This window comes from Pungitius pungitius, chromosome 3 (genome assembly GCF_949316345.1).
Source record: "Pungitius pungitius chromosome 3, fPunPun2.1, whole genome shotgun sequence".
Taxonomy (NCBI): Eukaryota; Metazoa; Chordata; class Actinopteri; order Perciformes; family Gasterosteidae; genus Pungitius; species Pungitius pungitius.
This window is the reverse complement of record NC_084902.1, coordinates 21560776-21580375: the sequence shown is the minus strand read 5'-3', so window position 1 is coordinate 21580375 and position 19600 is coordinate 21560776. Positions and strand designations below refer to the sequence as shown.

At 41.3% G+C, this 19600-nt stretch overlaps 1 protein-coding gene across 1 annotated transcript in view; it reads right to left on the bottom strand.

The window, feature by feature from the left end:
- Positions 1–470: 470 nt before the first annotated feature.
- Positions 471–19600, bottom strand: part of chrm4a (cholinergic receptor, muscarinic 4a) — a 60034-nt gene continuing 40904 nt past the window's right edge. The window contains exon 7 of the mRNA XM_037459113.2: positions 471–1232. Coding sequence (XP_037315010.1) covers positions 987–1232 — 246 coding nt within the window. The 3' untranslated portion in view covers positions 471–986. The remainder of the gene's footprint in view (positions 1233–19600) is intronic.

Genomic DNA, 19600 nt, shown 5'->3' with positions numbered 1-19600 from the left:
AGTGAAGATGAAACGTGGCTGGGTCTTTCAGCATGACAATGATCCTAAACACACTGCCCGGGCAAAAAAGGAGTGGCTTCGTAACAAGCATTTCAAGGTCCTGGAGTGGCCTAGCCAGTCTCCAGATCTAAACCCCATAGAAAATCTCTGGAGGGAGTTGAAAGTCCGTGTTGCCCAACGACAGCCCCAAAACATCACTGCTCTAGAAGTGATCTGCATGGACGAATGGGCCAAAATACCAGCAACTGTGTGTGAGAACCTGGTGAAGACTAATAGAAAACGTTTGACCTCTGTCATTGCCAACAAAGGGTATATAACAAAGTATTGATATGGACTTTTGTTTTTGACCAAATACTTATTTTCCACCATAATTTGCAAATAAATTCTTAAAAAATCAGACAATATGATCTTCTGGATTTTTTCTCCTCATTTTGTCTCTCATAGTTGAGGTTTACTTATGATGAAAATGACAGGCATCTGTCATCTTTTTAAGTGGGGGAACTTGCACAATTGGTGGCTGACTAAATACTTTTTTGCCCCACTGTAAATAAAAATGACCACCAAAAGGCACATTTTGTTTTCTTCCTGACCTACCTTATGTTCATTGGTAGTATCGCAATACTTCATGCATTTAAATGGATCCATAGAAGAGGCAAACATGAAGACAACATTGATACATTATTACATTTTATGAATTATGCTAAGTTATAATTGAGTGTGAGTGCAATAATTGAAGTGGTAATATGAATAATTGGAGCTTATCTTAACCAGCCGAATGCCTCGGCTTAAGCTGCTGTTATATGACCGTCATTCATTTAAAGACTAAAAAGAGTTGCTCATCCCCTGAGGTTATTCCTTTTCTTTAAAATGACCCATTTATCAATTTCTCTTGTCCAGCTTCTTCAGCTTTCCACAATATTTCCTCCATCGCATGGTCTTGCAATGTTTTACCACTTCCCCATCCACCCCAATCTACTCCTTCCATTTCATCTTGTCCCTATATTTTTATACTGGCACAGCAGCAGGTTCTTGAATGTCTTTTTGAATGTGGCGTTGCACAGTGCGTAACAAGCTGGGTTGATAGTAGAGTTAACATAACACAGCCAATAGCCAATAGCCCACACCGTGTCAGGGACACATGACTGGCAGAAAGTGGAGATTAACACCATAACATTATATGGTGTCCATGTGATGATGAAAGCCAGCAGGATGGCAAAGATGGTCTTGGTCACCTATAGAGAAAGGAAAGACAAGAGACAGAAGGAATGTGAGAAAACACTTCTACCTGTGCAGCAATTTAGTTTTATTAATTTCACTGTGGTAAAAAAAAAAACATTTGTTGAGAATTCAAATGTGAGGTACTCATTTCATGAGAGGAACATTGGGTCTCTTGTTTTGTAGTGTTTACTAGTTTTAAAAGCAATAACTTGATTAGAAAACAATGTAGTGGTTGCCTCAGACAGACTGATTACCTCAAGTACTTAAACACTACAATAAACTTGAACTGACAATAGAAAATAATGGAAGAATATCATTCAGAAAGTATAGAAAATTAAAAAAAACTAAGTGTAACTAAGTGCACATTTCTTGCAGTGCAGATTTCTTTCTCCGAGTTCAGTCTCAAGGCCATGTCCACAATAATTCCATTTTAAAACATTTGTTTACACTGAGGATGCGTTCACTACTTGATTGATTCTTAGCAGTCATTAGGTTTCCTTCCATGATTTTACAACTGGGATTATCGATCAACAGATTGATTCAACATGTATGTAACGCACCACAAGAGACAGGAGAAAACCCAAGTGCAGAGCGCAGATTTATTGAACAAAGGCAAACAGGGGTTAGGCGTAGTCGTGTCCAGTAAACAGACAGATGGTCGAAATCCATGAGAGCGTAGATGGGCAAAGGCACCGTCAGGGATCAGGCGTGGTCGTGTCCAGTAAACAGGCAGATGGTCGAAATCCAGGAGAGCATAGATGGGCAAAGGCACCATCAGGGATCAGCCAGGCGGCAACGAGGTCTGGGACAAACGAGGAGTCTTCAACGAGAGGCAAGAACAGTAGATCAGGAAAACGCTCAGAATGTGATGATAACATGCACGAGACTTCGCAAGGAGCTCTGAAGAGACAGGAGCTTATATACAGGCCCTCTTGATGGGTGACGAGACACAGGTGCGTCGGGAGGAGTGGCCGTGCCCACTCAATGGGCTGATCCCGAATGGCACAAACCAACGCAGCCGTAAACAGAGGGAGATTTGGGATCCCGGTCTTCAAGAATCAATATTCTGGGGAAGAGGAGCGTTGGTTTGTGACAGAACCCTCCCCTCTACAGGTGGCTACGGAAGCCGAATGTTTCCACTCTACGGGGGGGCCTACCACGTGGCCGTGGGCCAGGACACTCGGGATGGGCCAGATGGAAGTCCGCTATGAGGGCAGGGTGAATGTCTGAGGCTGGACACCAGGACCTACGAGGTATTGGAGGCTAGTCTGGAGACGACGAGAGTTTAGCAGCGACCTGACTGCGTATGTCACCCCATCATCCAGGAGCGGTGGGGGTGGCGCCAACTGAACCTTAGGTCCCGACTGGCCGCCCTGCCAGGTTTGAGCAAGGAGACATGGAAAGTCGGATTGATCCTGTAATGGGAGGGCAACTGTAATCAATATGACACCGCATTGACCTGCTTGATCATTTTAAATGGGCCGATGAATCGAGGACTTAGCTTTTTGGACAGGAGGCGAAGACGGATGTTCCGCGTGGAGAGCCATACTTCCTGACCGGGTTGGAACCGAGGCGCTAAGCATCTGTGCCGATCGGCACCTTCTGACGTCGAACGGCCCATTGTAGTTGGACGTGAGCAGCGTCCCAGACCATCTAAACCAGTCATCCACCGCCATGATTTCCGATGATTTTTGCACTGGAACGGCGTGATCTTTGTGCTCCTATGCGAGTTCTGAGCATATTCTGCCCATGGCAGAAACCTGCTCCACTCCCCCTGTTGCTGAAAGCAGTAGGCGCGGAGGAACCGGCCAATCTCCTGGTTTAACCTCTCTGTTTGCCCATTGCTCTGCGGATGATACCCAGATGACAGGTTCACTTGCACGTTTAACAGTTTAAAAAACGATGACTATATCTTCAAGGTAAACTGGACCCCTCTGTCCGACTTGATCTCCTCAGGTAGGCCGAAGGTCCGAAAAATATGGTGGAATAGGGATTCCGCAGTCTCCAAGGCAGAGAGGGATCAAACGACATGCCTTGGATAACCTATCCACCGCCACCAAAATGGTGGTAAAACCCTGAGAACAGGGGAGGTCAGTAATAAAGTCCACAGCCATGTGGGACCAAGGCCTGTTAGGTATGGGGAGGGGTTCCAGGAGACCCGAGGGTAGTTTCCGGGGAGATCTTGTTTGTGTACAAACAGCACACGAATTGACGTAGTTCATGACATCCTGTTGCACCGATGGCCACCAAAATTGATCTCTGACTAGTGAAAGGGTGCTTTGGATACCTGGATGCCCTGAACTGGGACACGAGTGCATCCACTGAAGAAGCTGGGCTCAAACCGCTGTGGGGACATAGGTCTTGTCACCGGGGCTCCCCTGGGGGGCAGGATCACCTGGCAAGGCTGTTGAATTTGTACGATAACATCCCATCTGATGGGGGCGATAGTGTGTTGAGTTGGCAGGATCGGCCTCGGGGTGTTCTAAGAGGAAGCAGAGACATGGAGCCGAGAGTGCATCTGCCTTCCCATTCTTCGAACCTGGTCTATAGGTCAGAGTAAAATCAAACCGGGTGAAAAACAAAGACCAACGAGCTTGGCGTGGATTTAACCGTTTTGCAGACTGAATGTATTCTAGGTTACGGTGGTCCGCTAGCACCAAAAAGGGGTGCTTGGTGCCTTCCAGCCAATGCAGACATTCTTCGACGGACAGTTTGACCGCTAGGAGTTCTCGATTTCCCACATCGTAAATCCTTTCTGCCGAGGTCAATTTGCGAGAAAACAACGTACACGGGTGTAACTTTGCGGGCTTACCATGGAACTGGGAGAGGATTCCTCCCACTCCTGCCTCTGATGCATCCACCTCCACAACAAAGGGGAGATCCGGGTCCGGGTGCCTGAGGACAGCCGCTGAGGTGAACATACTCTTCAACTTCCTGAAGGCCAGTTCGGCAGCCTCATTCCAGCAGAGCCTCTTGGGGGACCCCTTTAACAGAGATGTTAGGGGTGCTGCAACTGAACTAAAAATGCGAACGAAGCGCCTGTAAAAGTTTGCGAAGCCCAGAAACCGTTGAAGTTCCTTAATGGTCTGGGGCTCAGGCCAGTTCACCACTGCCTTGACCTTACCCTTCGAAATTGTATCGATTTATTGAACAAAGGCAAACAGAGGTTAGGAGTAGTCGTGTCCAGTAAACAGGCAGATGGTCGAAATCCAGGAGAGCATAGATGGGCAAAGGCACCATCAGGGATCAGCCAGGCGGGAACGAGGAGTCTTCAACGAGAGGCAAGAACAGGAGATCAGGAAAACGCTCAGAATGTGATAATAACATGCACGAGACTTCGCAAAGAGCTCTGAGGAGTCAGGAGCTTATATACAGGCCCTCTTGATGGGTGACGAGACACAGGTGCGTCGGGAGCAGTGGCCATGCCCACTCAATGGGCTGATCCCGAATGGCACAAACCAACACAGCCGTAAACAGAGGGGGATTTGGGATCCCGGTCTTCAGGCCTCCATATTCTGGGGAAGAGGAGCTTTGGTTCGTGACAATGTACAACTGATTTCAGTAGATGTCTGAAGTCATGGTTTCAATCTTTGAAGAAGACAGCAGATACAAAAGAGAAGATTTTCATTATCTTGGTAATGCTTAAATGTTCTGCCCAACTATTGAGAAGTCCATATAAAAACTGTAAAGGTACAAAATGATTAATTGCTTTCAAATATGACAGGGAGAGTTACAAGTGTAAGATCAGATATATAAGTCTGAAAAATAAAATGTATCTTGTTGATAAGCAGACATAAAGCTGATTTTGCTTGATGACCATGTCCCTACACTTCTCTACTGGTTAAAGCAGGGGTGTCAAATTAATTTGATGTAGGAAGCCACATAAAAGCGAGCCAGACTGGTGGAATCATGGGCGATGTTCCGGTAGACGGGGGGCGCTCCTGCTGCTTGACGGAACGCTGTGCTCTAATGCTGCATTCACACCAAAAGCTAAGCGAATTTTCGCAAAGCTTTACTCGCCCGACCAGTTGTAATTATTTTGCTTACTTCGCGCCACATTTGATTACATCATAGTTTATTTTCATCTTACCTGCATGTTGTCTAACTCTCCTGTCATTTCAGATCCTGCCACATCATCAGTTCATTGCCCTCACCGGTGTAATGTAATGGGACTACCTTATGGATATGCGGAGTGATCAGGGGTTTGTGATATGTGAGCGGGGCGTGTACCGTTGTCGGTCGGCACTTGGAGTTGTACGAACCTGCGTAGTCCCAGTGTTATGTTAATGTCGACTAATACAATAAAGTCAGCTAAAGATATTACCGCCTGAAAACGTAATGAACCCATAACAGGACATGGTGACAGAAGGTGAAATTCCCACCAAAACTTCTCTGACTTCTCGCGCCCGGATGAATGGCCGGAGTGGTGCCAACAGTTTCATCGCTTCAGGATAGCGACGAAGCTCAATAAAGAGCACGGAGAAGTACAGCTCTGTATGCTTCTATACTCGTTGGGAAAGGAAGCCAAAACTGTTACATGTTCCCATGTTTTGCTCTGTGCCTTTAACTGTGTGAGTGGGGTGAGTGTTTTTTTCACGATTCACAGGTGTGCAGTGCTGGTTGGCTGTTGGCGAGGAGGCGTGGCTGGGGAAGACCTGGGGAGTAATCGGCTAACGAGCTGGTGGCCTATATAAACCAGCCTGGTTGTTGCAGAGAAAAAAAAGAAAGGAGAGAGAGAGGCCTTGTATGGCTTGTCAAATATTGTTTTGAATCCTGTCGGTTGAGACCCCGTTGTGCTCTACCTGAGTTCTGGAGAAGGGGAAGGTAGTTCTGCCCATGGGTGTACATTTCCATCACGTAGGTAAATCTTTGTTACGCACACTATGGTAGCTGGGTGGGGGGTCACCCCTGTAGTTTTGGCCAAAGAGAGGTAAGCTGGTTAGGGATAGATTATGTTAGGCAGGGAAAAGTGTGTAGAACAGAAGGGACCTTTTGTTTATTTCATTACTTTGACCCCAGTCCCAACAATCCCCTTCTCCCTTCCTTGGTTGTGTGTGTACTTTTTTGATTTTTTCTGTCTTAATTACTAAATTTCCCACGAGGACCAAACATGAGTTTCGGGGTGTCATGCCTCTTGATTTGTGTCAGCTGCACCCCCCCCCACACTACTTCACTGTCCACCACTGGTTACACAGGGTGTGCCAGCCCAGGCGTTTACGTTCCCCACCTCCAACAAGTTCCAACTTAGGTGGGAACGTAACAAAAACGTTCACGTTTAGGATGAGGAAGATGAAGATGACTATGAGACTGTAATGGCGAAACTGAACAGTTATTTGGTACCCAAGGTGAATACGATTCACAAAAGAGGACGTTTTCATCAACGCACACAAAAGCACGGAGAAACCTTGGAGAAGCCTGTATGAGCTAGCTGATACCTCTGCATTTGCAAACGTGAAAGATGAAAATATCTGTGACAGGTTATTCTTAGGGATATTAGATTAAAGTGATATAATCATAATAGATCAAATCAGCGAAGCTACAGCTCATACCCGTCTTGACGCTCTATAAAGCTGTAGCGCTAGTTAGGCATTCAGAGCAAGTAAAAGGGCACATTAGGCAGCAGAGAGCTAATGCTAACTGTTCTCAAGTAATTCAAGTAGCTTACAAGCCGTGTGCGCAAGGTGACAGTAATCAAAAACAGAAACACTAGCAAACAAAAGAGATAAGAGGAAAACAAGGTGTTTACAATAAGGGACACAAATGTTCTAGATGTGGCAGAGTACATGCTAAAGAAGATGTGCTGCATGTGACGCTGAATGCCACAAATGTAAGAAGCTGGGACATTTGGCAGGTCACGGCACCCTACGAGGGAGGAGACAAAAGACGCGTTCACTTCCTATGGGGAAATTACAGACATGGACGACTCAAACAAGGCATGAATGGTAAAACTGCCGCTGCAAGATATTCAAATTGAATCTAAAATTGCCACAGGAGTAGATTTAAGTGTCATTTCAGAAAATGATTTTAACCTGCTGAGAAATAAGCCACAACTGAAAACTGCCATAACCAAATTAGGCAGCCCAGGAGGTAGAGTGAACAGCAAAGGTTACTTCACAGCTACAACGAGGTGGAAAAGCAAATGTTCAGGTTTAAAGTAAACATGATCAAGGGGCCTCGTGGCAGTAACATGTTGAGCCGTAATGGAGCTATCGCCATGGGCTTAGTCAAGCAAATAGAAGAGAGCAAAGGCACAGAGCATTACATTACATGTCATTTAGCTGACGCTTTTATCCAAAGCGACGTACAATAAGTGCATTGGATCGAAGCCATCCCAACAGACATAGGGAGACTGAAAATTAAGCCAATCAAAATAAGACTGAAGGAGGATGCTGTACCCTACAGTGTGACTACAACAAGCCGGGTGTCAGTACCAATGCTCTCTAAGGTGAAAAAGGAACTGGACCACATCGTAGCCAGTGGGGTGATAGAGCCGATCAAGGAGCCCAAATATAGGTGTGCTCCGATGGTTGGCATACCTAAAAAGAACAAAGAGCCACTAAGGATTTGTGTTGATCTTAAATACCTGAATAAAGCAGTGAAGAGGGAAAGGTTTATTCTGCCTTTTGCAGAGATCTGCTATCCCTACTAAAAGCCCTAATAAAAATACACACACACTCACCAGGAACCAATCCGTTTGCTTCACTGGCATGAATGGACTGACAAAAGCGGAAGTGGAGAAGAGTCCATGAGAAGTCAGAGTAACGGATCGTACGGTCAGAAGAGAAGGTTGGCGTCTGTCATTGTTCATCAGTCTTTTCCTCTTAACCTAGGAATCAAGTGGTGTTTCCATGTGTCCTTAACTTCTGTCCAGAGGTCTTGATTCAGCACAGTGAAAGAGGAACCAGTATCCACAATAGCTTTACCCTTTCACGGACCTAGTCTCAAGGGCACCATCGTGGTGCCACAGTGGGGGTGAGACAGAGTTCAACTGGCCTGGGTAATTTTCAGTTGTTACGGGATACCTCTCAGCGTGTGTTAGGGTGTTGACGGTAGGCTGGTTTCCCTTTCCATTCTTCCCATCATCAGCAAATGAACATGAAGCCGGAGCGTGGGTCCCTTTGTATCGCCAGCAGAACCAGCCAGGGGGTTGGAGATGGAGGGGGTATCAACAGTAGTGGGGGATTTTGGACAATTGTCCGGCCGTATTTGCGGTCTCGTCCCCGGTTGGGTTCTTTGCTCATGTCCAGGTTCATTCTGCCTAATTTCAAACTATTGACCGAGTTGTACCAATTCATCGACTGTATTTACTCCGCTGCTCTGGAGTTGGCTTGTCAGTTTGGGATTGCTATTCTTTAGAATGAGTTTAAGAACGCCCCTCTCTGTTATCGGGCTTCCAACACATACACAGAGATCTGTACATGAATGCAAAGTCTAGAAATCTCTCCTCGTACCCAACTCCGGACTCTCAGCTAATTCATCCTCCTGTCCGACAGGAAGCAGCACGTCAAACTGGGGAAACATGTCTCTGCCTCTCGGTCCATCAGCACCGGTTCCCCCCAAGGCTGTGTTCTTTCCCCTCTGCTCTTCTCCCTGTAGACCAACAGCTGCACCTCCAGTCACCAGTCAGTCAATCTCCTGAAGTTTACGGATGACACCACCCTCATTGGACTGAGTCTGCCTACAGATGGGAGTCTGACCACCTGCTGACGTGGTGCAGCCAGAACAACCTGGAGCTCAATGCCCTAAAGACAGTGGAGATGGTTGTGGAGGAAGTACGCCCCCCACCTTCCCCCCTCACCCTGTGTGACTCCCCCGTCACCAATGTGGATTCCATCATCACCCAGGACCTCAAGTGGGAATTGAACATCAGCTCCATCACCAAAAAGGCCCAGCAGAGGATGTTCTTCCTGAGGCAGCTGAAGACATTCAACCTGCCAAAGACGATGATGGTGCACTTCTACACGGCCATCATCAAGTCCATTCTCTGCTTCTCCATTACCGTGTGGTACGCTGCAGCCACAGCCAAGGAAAGGGGCTGGCTGCAGCGTGTTATCTGCTCTGCAGAGAGGGTGATTGGCTGCAATCTTCCGTCTCTCCAGGACTTGTTTGGTTCCAGGACCTTGAAGCGGGCTAGAGAGATTATAGCAGACCCCTCTCAACCCGGACATAAACTGTTTGTGCCCCTTCCATCCGGCAGGAGGCTGAGGTCCATCAGGACTAAGAGCTCCCGCCACACTAACTGTTTCTTCCCTTCGGCAGTCTACCTCATCAACAGAGCCCGGGTCCCCCCTTGACTGACTCTCACTCTCATGTACAGTGACTTTCACTTGTCACTTTCGGTTTAGCTGCTGCACTTTATCTTTATTTCTTAACTTACTAACCCATAGCTTTAGTGTACTAACCTATAGCATACATTTTATTTTTTATTATATTTTTTATTTTATTGCTGCACTACGTTGTCTGTTGTCCAGTATTGTACGGTCTTTAGTCATGTACCAACCGCCATGTCAAATTCCATGTATGTCTGACATATGATGGCAATAAACATTTCCTGATTCCCGATAATCCTCAGATAGAAAGGCAGCAATGAATTTACTTTCAATATCGGCTGTGTGGACAAGCAAGGTAACTGTAAAGGTAAACACTGATTGTCAGGGCGGGTGTGGGCAGAGGCTGGAAGCAGGACTCAGATGCAGAGTTTTAAACAAAAATTACTTTAATAAAAAATCGAGGACACGATAAAACAGACGGCATGCAGACGAGCACACAGGCAACATGCTATGACGCGACAAGAAAAAGAGACTGACATGGCTTAAATACACAGGGGAGGTGCAAGTGATTGGACACAGGTGGAAACAATCAACATAGCAGACAATCACAGGAGAAGACAGGACAAGGCAGGAAGTGAAGTTACCAGAGGGTCACAAGAGACATGAAACTACAAAATAAAACAAGACATGAACCCAAACCGTGACACTGCAATGGGACGGTCGGAGCTACAAATGTCTACAAATGTCGGACTTCCTGCTTGAGTCATCAGCTTTACCTCCACTGCTGTCGTTAACTGCAAAAACAGAAATCTATGTAAGATGAAATATCCTAAATCAAGTTATTATATGCTTATTTTTGTCTGATAAGAAATTTTACTTACCAGGCAGATTTTATGTTTGAGTATTTTACTTGTTTTAAGTGTTGAGGTCCTAAATTATCTTAATAAGATATTTTAACTTGTTAGTGAGATGTTATGACTTGTTCTGTGTATCTGCATGCTTGAAACTAGAATGTCCATCAATTTGATCCTCTCAAAAGTCATATTTTTTATTATTATTTTTATTTTAAGCAAGAAATTTAAAAATGATGACATTATTATGTATAATTTGAACTCTTCACATATTACAAACAAAACATCCAAGTGGAATCTTTTGCTTTATTGTCAAACAGACAATATATATTATGTACTCAATTATGTGCTTTTCAGCATCCACTAACTCAGTATCCTGTGCAAGATGCGGGACCTCAACTTGATATGCCATCATATTTCTATCGAAGTGTATAGTTTGAAATGGTTGGTATTCTAAACAATAAAGCCTAGAATTAACAAGAAATATGTTTTTGACTAGTCCAAATTCTGGCATATTATCATTTACTACTTTGGCAAGAATCATTGACTTTTGAGTTATGTATTTATTGCCATATGACTGATACAGCAATGCTTATTTCATCATAACCTAGGAAGTCTCTTATTTTTCCATGTAAATATTGTGGATCTTTAACCTCAGATACAGGTCTCATCTCTCTTTCATTTGAAAAGATTGGGTGCATTGAGGCGTCGGCATTTTGGTAGCTTTCATACATTTGATTCTGATTAATCAAAGACTTGCAAATATTTTTAAAATTGAGCTTCGAAGCCCATTGTTTAAAGAAACAATGTTTAGACTCAAATCGCAGACCCATTGACTTAATCTGTGATAGCAAACGTACCATATAATGCTGCTTAGGTGTGATATTGTTTGCTGGAAAAAGTTCCTTCCATTTTTTCAAATGATTTTCAATTATTGACTTCAATCTAAAAACTGTTGCAATCGTAAGAACAGGTGCAAACACTATTTGCACGATCTCTATTAGCTCAATGATCAGATGCACATATGCATTGGCTTTTAAGCTTTCCAAAACAAATGGCAATATCCTTAGCAGTACAATGATTTGACCATTTAAAATTTTTTAATAATTTAATAGGCAGATAGCAGCGCCAAAGCATCTTGATGTTCTACAAAATACTTTACAAAACGAGGTTTCCTCTGCAGTCCATGAAAAATGTATACCAGCATAGGGTTGATCTGTGAATTAAGTCTGATTTATTTATCTTTATCATAATCCTTATTGTAAAATATCTTGTGTGTGATAAATAGTTATATATTTTATGAATTGTAAATAATGACGTTCAAGTCATCACATTCTCCGTTTGTACACTGTTTCTAGTATGTAAGTCACCCCCATTTTATGACATGGTACGTTCCAAACGGGACGCGCTGAAACTATTTTTTTTGCGCGCTAAAACGTCAAGGCCGGGCGGTCAGTTATAGCTATCACCCGACATTAGCTTTTCTCTGCATGCAATTGTACTTTAAAGCTTCCGCAAGTCATCTGGACACTAACAAACTATGGATGAAAATACAAGGGCTTATCCGGGTATGGATCCTACAACAATTGCAGTATTAAAAGGTAATTGTTTTTATTTTATACGTCATTAGTTGGAATGCTTCAAGCATTCCAAGTATTGTTCTTCTAATCTTTATTCCGACTTATTAGTTGGAATGCTTCAAGCATTCCAAGTATTGTTCTTCTAATCTTTATTCCGCCTTATTCATCTTCTTCATATTATTCTATTTCTTCCGCCGCACCTTTCAACTCCTTCACACTTTCAGCTATTAAGACCATTCAAATATTAAAATGTTCAGCTCATTCAGGGGAGGGGTGCTATGACTTTTCAGCTTTTTAGCTCTTATAATTGAATTAATATAAATTAATATCTTCAACCTTTTTAACATGGTTTCCTAATGGATTAAATTTTCAAATCCTTTCAAAACTTCTTCAACTTTCAACTTTTTCAGCTTTTCCAATCTTTCAGCTAGAGACACCATTTAAACTTTAAAATGTTGACACAAGTCTTAACAATTTTATTAAAAAAACAGCTTGTTGATATCTATTATACTTTTTTCATAATCACTAATTATGTTTCATTAGTTTTGGGGTTCTTTTTGAATTTACAGTGCGCGCTAGAGTGAGGAGAAAGTCAGACAACAAAAGAAGGTCCATGTTTTGTAAACTGCTGGTAGAGCAGTTTTAAAACACATAGAGACATAAAAACTACACTCAAACGTTCGGTAGAGTCTTGTGTCTCTCAAAATGTCATTATTTTTTGGCTACTCCAAATAGTTTTGCTCCAGGAAGCATTTGTTTGAGGTGTGGGTTCTCAGTAACTCTCTGTGAGCTAAGTGCACCTTGCTCCGTTGCCGCGCCAACGAGCTGGGGCTCTTTCTGTGACTCACAGCTGATCCTCATTAGCTGATTAGTGCAGCCTGACATGACCTCCTTCTCTCCATCTTCTCTCATCATTTCAAAGCAACCCCCATGGAGGGAGTTCTTAATGTAATGTTTGATGAGGCCTATTAATATATTCTGTCTCTCAACCCCTCCACCCCCCCACCCACTCACCCAATACCATCATTTCAAAATAAAAGCTGCAATGATTATGTTATTTAAACATAAAGCTTAGGATTCAGCTGTTTCGTTGAATACTTATTGCGCTTTCAAATAGTACTACAACCACTACTAAAATGTCTAGTACTTCTAGTAGTACTTCTAGTATTTCAACTGGTATTATTACTAAAATACTTTTACTACTAGTATTTCAACCCAATGGAGGGAATTCTTACTGTAATGTTTGATGAGGCCTTCTAATATATTCTGTCTCTCAACCTCCCCACCCCCCCACCCACTCACCCAATACCATCATTTCAAAATAAAAGCTGCAATGATTATGTTATTTAAACATGAGGCTTAGGATTCAGCTGTTTTGTTAAATACTTATTGGGCTTTCAAATAGTACTACAACCACTACTAATATTTCTAGTACTTCTAGTAGTACTTCTAGTATTTCAACTGGTATTATTACTAAATGACTTTTACTACTACTAATATTACTAGTACTACTAGTATTTCAACCCAATGGAGGGAATTCTTACTGTAATGTTTGATGAGGCCTATTAAATAATATATACTGTCTCTCAACCCCCCACCCCCCACCCACTCCCCCAATGCCATCATTTCAAAATAAAAGCTGCAATGATTATGTTATTTAAACATGAAGCTTAGGATTCAGCTGTTTCGTTGAATACTTATTGCGCTTTCAAATAGTACTACAACCACTACTAATATTTCTAGTACTTCTAGTAGTACTTCTAGTATTTCAACTGGTATTATTACTAAATGACTTTTACTACTACTAATATTACTAGTACTACTAGTATTTCAACCCAATGGAGGGAATTCTTACTGTAATGTTTGATGAGGCCTATTAAATAATATATACTGTCTCTCAACCCCCCCACCCAATACCATCATTTCAAAATAAATGCTGCAATGATTATCTGTAATTTAGCCATGAAGCTTAGGATAAAGCTGTTTTGTTAAATACGTATTGCTCTTTCAAATAGTACTACAACCACTACTAATATTTCTAGTACTTCTAGTATTTCAACTGGTATTATTACTAAATGACTTTTACTACTACTAATATTAGTAGTACTACTAGTATTTCAACCCAATGGAGGGAATTCTTACTGTAATGTTTGATGAGGCCTATTAAATAATACTGTCTCTCAACCCCCCACCCCCCCACCCACTCCCCCAATGCCATCGTTTCAAAATAAAAGCTGCAATGATTATGTTATTTAAACATGAAGCTTAGGATTCAGCTGTTTCGTTGAATACTTATTGCGCTTTCAAATAGTACTACAACCACTACTAATATTTCTAATACTTCTAGTAGTACTTCTAGTATTTCAACTGGTAGTATTACTAAAATTACTTTTACTACTACTATTACTACTAGTATTTCAACCCCCATGGAGGGAATTCTTACTGTAATGTTTGATGAGGCCTATTAATTAATATATTCTGTCTCTCAACCCCCCCACCCCTCCACCCAATACCATCATTTCAAAATAAAAGCGGCAATGATTATGTTATTTAAACATGAAGCTTAGGATTCAGCTGTTTTGTTGAATACTTATTGGGCTTTTAAATAGTACTACAACCACTACTAATATTTCTAGTACTTCTAGTAGTACTTCTAGTATTTCAACTGGTATTAGTACTAAATGACTTTTGCTACTACTAATATTACTAGTACTACTAGTATTTCAACCCAATGGAGGGAATTCTTACTGTAATGTTTGATGAGGCCTATTAAATAATATATACTGTCTCTAGACCCCCCACCCCCCCACCCACTCCCCCAATGCCATCATTTCAAAATGAAAGCTGCAATGATTATGTTATTTAAACATGAAGCTTAGGATAAAGCTGTTTTGTTGAATACGTATTGCTCTTTCAAATAGTACTACAATCACTACTAATATTTCTAGTACTTCTAGTAGTACTTCTAGTATTTCAACTGGTATTATTACTAAAATTACTTTTACTACTACTAATATTACTAGTACTACTAGTATTTCAACCCCAATAGAGGGAATTCTTACTGTAATGTTTGATAAGGCCCATCAATTAATAACTTTAGTTTTATTAGCTTAGGGCGACTGTGGGTGAGTGGGGAGTGCGGACGTCCTCCAATCAGAGGGTTGGCGGTCTGATCCCAGGCCCGGCTAAGCTGCATGTCAATGTGTCCTTGGGCAAGACGCTTAATCCCAGCATTGTTCCTCTAGCTGTGACTACAGTGTGTGTGAATGTTAGTTACTGGTTGGGCAGGTGCCACTGTGTATGGTAGGTCCTGTCATTGGTGTGTGAATGGGTGAATGATGTTATGTAGTGTTAAGGTGCTTTGAGTGGTCAGAAGACTAGAAGAGCGCTGTACAAATCTATTTTACCAAGTCCATTTGCTTTGAATAACAAACATTCTGTCTCCCAACCCCCCCCCCCCCCCCACCCAATTCCATTATTTCAAAATAAAAGCCTCAATGATTATCTGTACCTCAACAATAGGTACACCACAATTGCTTTCAAATACTAGTGAAACTAGTACTTACTACTTCTACTGCTGCTAGTACCACTAGTACTATTATTTCAAAATAAAAGCCTCAATGATTATCTGTACCTCAAAAATAGGTACACCACAATTGCTTTCAAATACTAGTGAAACTAGTGCTTACTACTTCTACTGCTGCTAGTACCACTAGTAGCACAATTACAACTATAGTACTAAACCTTATATTACTACAAAAAAGGTAATTTTTAATTCTCAGCTTTTCCTATTTTGATTATTTCAGCTTTTATTATTTATGTGTTTTCAAATTCATAGAAGCTTCTCCCATTTCTGTTTTTTTTTTCAATTCTTTCAAGTTCATTTCTGTATTTTCAGCCATTTTTAAATGTATTTTCTATTCTTTCAGCAATGTTTAGAATACTTTCAGCTTTTTTCATTTCTGTACTTTAAGCAACTTTTTAAAAATTATTTCAGCTTTCTGCATTCCAACGCATTTTCAGCAGGAAATGCATTTTCTAGTTCATCTTCTTCATATTATTCTATTTCTTCCGCCGCACCTTTCAACTCCTTCACACTTTCAGCTATTAAGACCATTCAAATATTAAAATGTTCAGCTCATTCAGGGGAGGGGTGCTATGACTTTTCAGCTTTTTAGCTCTTATAATTGAATTAATATAAATTAATATCTTCAACCTTTTTAACATGGTTTCCTAATGGATTAAATTTTCAAATCCTTTCAAAACTTCTTCAACTTTCAACTTTTTCAGCTTTTCCAATCTTTCAGCTAGAGACACCATTTAAACTTTAAAATGTTGACACAAGTCTTAACAATTTTATAAAAAAAACAGCTTGTTGATATCTATTATAGTTTTTTCATAAACACTAATTATGTTTCATTAGTTTTGGGGTTTCTTTCGAATTTAGAGTGGAGTTTTCCGGATTGTCCCGCGATTTAGAGTGAGCGCCGTGTGAGGATTCAGTAAAAAAAAAAGAGGCACTTTTATCTTTACGGCCACAATATTCACTTTTCAGCCTTCATTTAAAAAGAAAACATTAGCCGTGCTTGTGCTGGTTGGACTCGTATAAGTTTGGAATGTCAGAGTTATTTACTTTTTGCGTGAGGAGCCTGGTTGTGAGACAAAGTCTGCCCCGAGCCCCATACGCTTCCATACAAATCTGCCGACATTTAAAAAAAAAAAACACAGCCGGTACACTTTTTGTAAACGGCTGTTTGAGCAGTTTTAAAACACATAGAGACATAAAAACTACACTCAAACGTTCGGTAGAGTCTTGTGTCTCTCAAAATGTCATTATTTTTTGGCTACTCCAAATAGTTTTGCTCCAGGAAGCATTTGTTTGAGGTGTGGATTTTGTCTAAATCTCTTCACTCTCTTCACTGCGAGCTAATTAGCGATCAGCTGTTGATCGATGGCCATAAAGACGCAGCTCAGGGACGTGCAGGTTTAACCGTGGTTAGATAACGGTACGTGTGGACGTGCGTGTCGTGAGTTGGGACGGAGACCCGGGATGAGCAGACCGTAAGTAATGTGGAGGCTGGACCGTAAGATATTTGAGACATGTGAGAGCCATAAGTACTAGATTGCTAGCTAGCTAAACTGCTAACGAGGCTACTCCCCGCTGGAGACTTAAACCGTGGTTGTGACGTTGTTCCTTCGGTGTTGTCATTAAGCTGCAGGCACGTGAGTTTATTTTTTTACGCGAGTGATACTATTAATAACCTTTTCGCGGACCGCAAGAAGGTCCGTAGGTTAATAAGCACGTCAAAAGTTACGGGGAGTGGCGTGACGTTGTTCCTTCGGTGATTGAGCTGCAGACACGTGAGTTTGTTTTCTTACGCGAATGACAGGAGATCGTTTGGTCTTTATTTTACGCAACAAAGCGTCAACCTAATATACTATTAATAACCTTCATCGGACCGCAAGAAGGTCCGTCAGTTAATAAGCAAGTCAAAAGTTACGGTGGGCCAGCCGGGGTTAGGGGGGGAGGAGGGGGTCCGCTGGTGGGCGAAACTGCGCACTGAGGAGTGAACAATTGTAATCGAGATGGGGGCTGTAGTATTTGTGTGTGTCCACTAACATTTAATTGTCCAAGTGAAACACTTAGTACTTATTTTAGTCATTGGCGCTGTATGCGTCCATCTTTATTTCACAAAACCGCGCATCTCTATGACATCATCAAGACATGACTGTTAACTTATCCGGAAGTATCCAGGGGCGTTTTTGATGGGACCGCCACAAAGCTCTTGGTAATTTCTACACTATTTGCAAAAAGATTTTTATATTTTATTTTGACTTGTTGCCAGGATCTTCTCCTGTCTTGTTTATTCTGTGCAAATGGGCAGGTGCCACTGTGTATGGTAGGTTGTGACATCAATGTATTAATGGGTGAGAGATGTCATCTAGTATTAAAGCGCTTTGAGTAGTCAGAAGACTAGCAAAGCGTTGTACACGTCCATTTACCAAGTTCATTTAGTTTGAATGAAAAAGATTCAGCAATGTTTATAAGTAATTTAAGCTTTTTTCGTTCTGTATTTTGCCATTTCTGTTTTTTCCAATTCTTTCAAGTTCATTTCAGCTTTTCAAATGTACTTCAGCTTTTTCTATTCTTTCAGCAATGTTTTGAATAATTTCAGCTTGTTGCAGTTTAAGCAACTTTTTAAAATTAATTTCAGCTTTTATGTCTGTGATTTCAAATTCATAGAAGCTTCTCCCATTTCAGTTTTTTTGCAATTGTTTCAAGTTCATTTCAGCTTTTCTCATTTCTGTATTTTCAGCCATTTTTAAATGTATTTCACCTTTTTCTATTCTTTCAGCAATGTTTTGAATAATTTCAGCTTTTTGCATTTTAAGCAACTTTTTGAAATTAATTTCAGCTTTTATTATTTCTGTGATTTCAAATTCATAGAAGCTTCTCCCATTTCAGTTTTTTTGCAATTGTTTCAAGTTCATTTCAGCTTTTCTCATTTCTGTATTTTCAGCCATTTTTAAGTGTATTTCAGCTTTTTCTATTCTTTCAGCAATGTTTAGAATAATTTCAGCTGGTTTCATTTCTGTACTTTAAGCAACTTTTAGAAATTATTTTCAGCTTGCATTCCAACGCATTTTCAGCAGGAAATGCATTTTCTAGTTTGTTTATTTGTTCTGGCACATTTTAGCAAACTAGCTAAGCTAGCTAATGTTCATTGTGAAGTTGGGTAGCTAAGTCATAGCATGCTAATTTTAAAATCGTGTTAATTTTGGCTGTAAGCAGCTAATAACCACAAGAAAAGCCATGTCTTAAATGTATTAATAGTACTTTATGGACAGAAACTGTGTTAAAGAGCAAATGGTAACTTTAAAGTTAGTCAGTTTGTTCAGTTAACCTTAATTTTAGCATTGTTTTTGCTTGGCCTAACGCTAGCTAGTTGGCGCAGTTTCATTATTATTTGTAACTTACTGTGGCTTCGCTAATGTTATCAGTCAACATAATGATATAACCTGCCGGATATATGATATGATGTTAGGCATTCTCATAGCCAATTTTGTTTTTGGCTAATGTCAGAATGGTTGGTGTTTTAAAAATGATTTCATGAATTTAGTGGAAAGGGAAGGCCTAACTTTACCTTATATTAATTGTCATTAGTGTAACATTAAGGGCTAGCTAAATACTAACATTGCTCCTGCTTGTGTGGTGCTTCTCTCTTGCCACCATCCTGTAGTAGCTTCTGATCCATTCAAATACAGAATGTAACTTAATAATTAGTTTTTTTAATGTTATTAGATTTTATATTTACAGTGTGGTTGAATGTGTTTTCCAGCTGCTAGCATAAGCGCAGACATGCTTCCTAGTCTCTCCAAGGAGGACTTGCGTGATCTCTTTCCGGGGCCTGAGCACTTCTTCAAAAGGAGAGACATTTGGAGAATTACACATGATGAAAATGAGGTAATGTTCGATTTAAACATTTTGGGATGTGAGATAACCATACTGTGATATCAGCTTGATATCAACAACCCATATCCTGGCCCTGTTGTGGTTCAATGCTCTTCACTTATAATTAAATGTTTTTTTAGGGTGAAGAGTCAGGTCAGCTTAGACGAGGCTCCTCCTCTGGAACTTGTGATGCCAACACAGTTCCCTCAATCTCAACCCCATTGAACT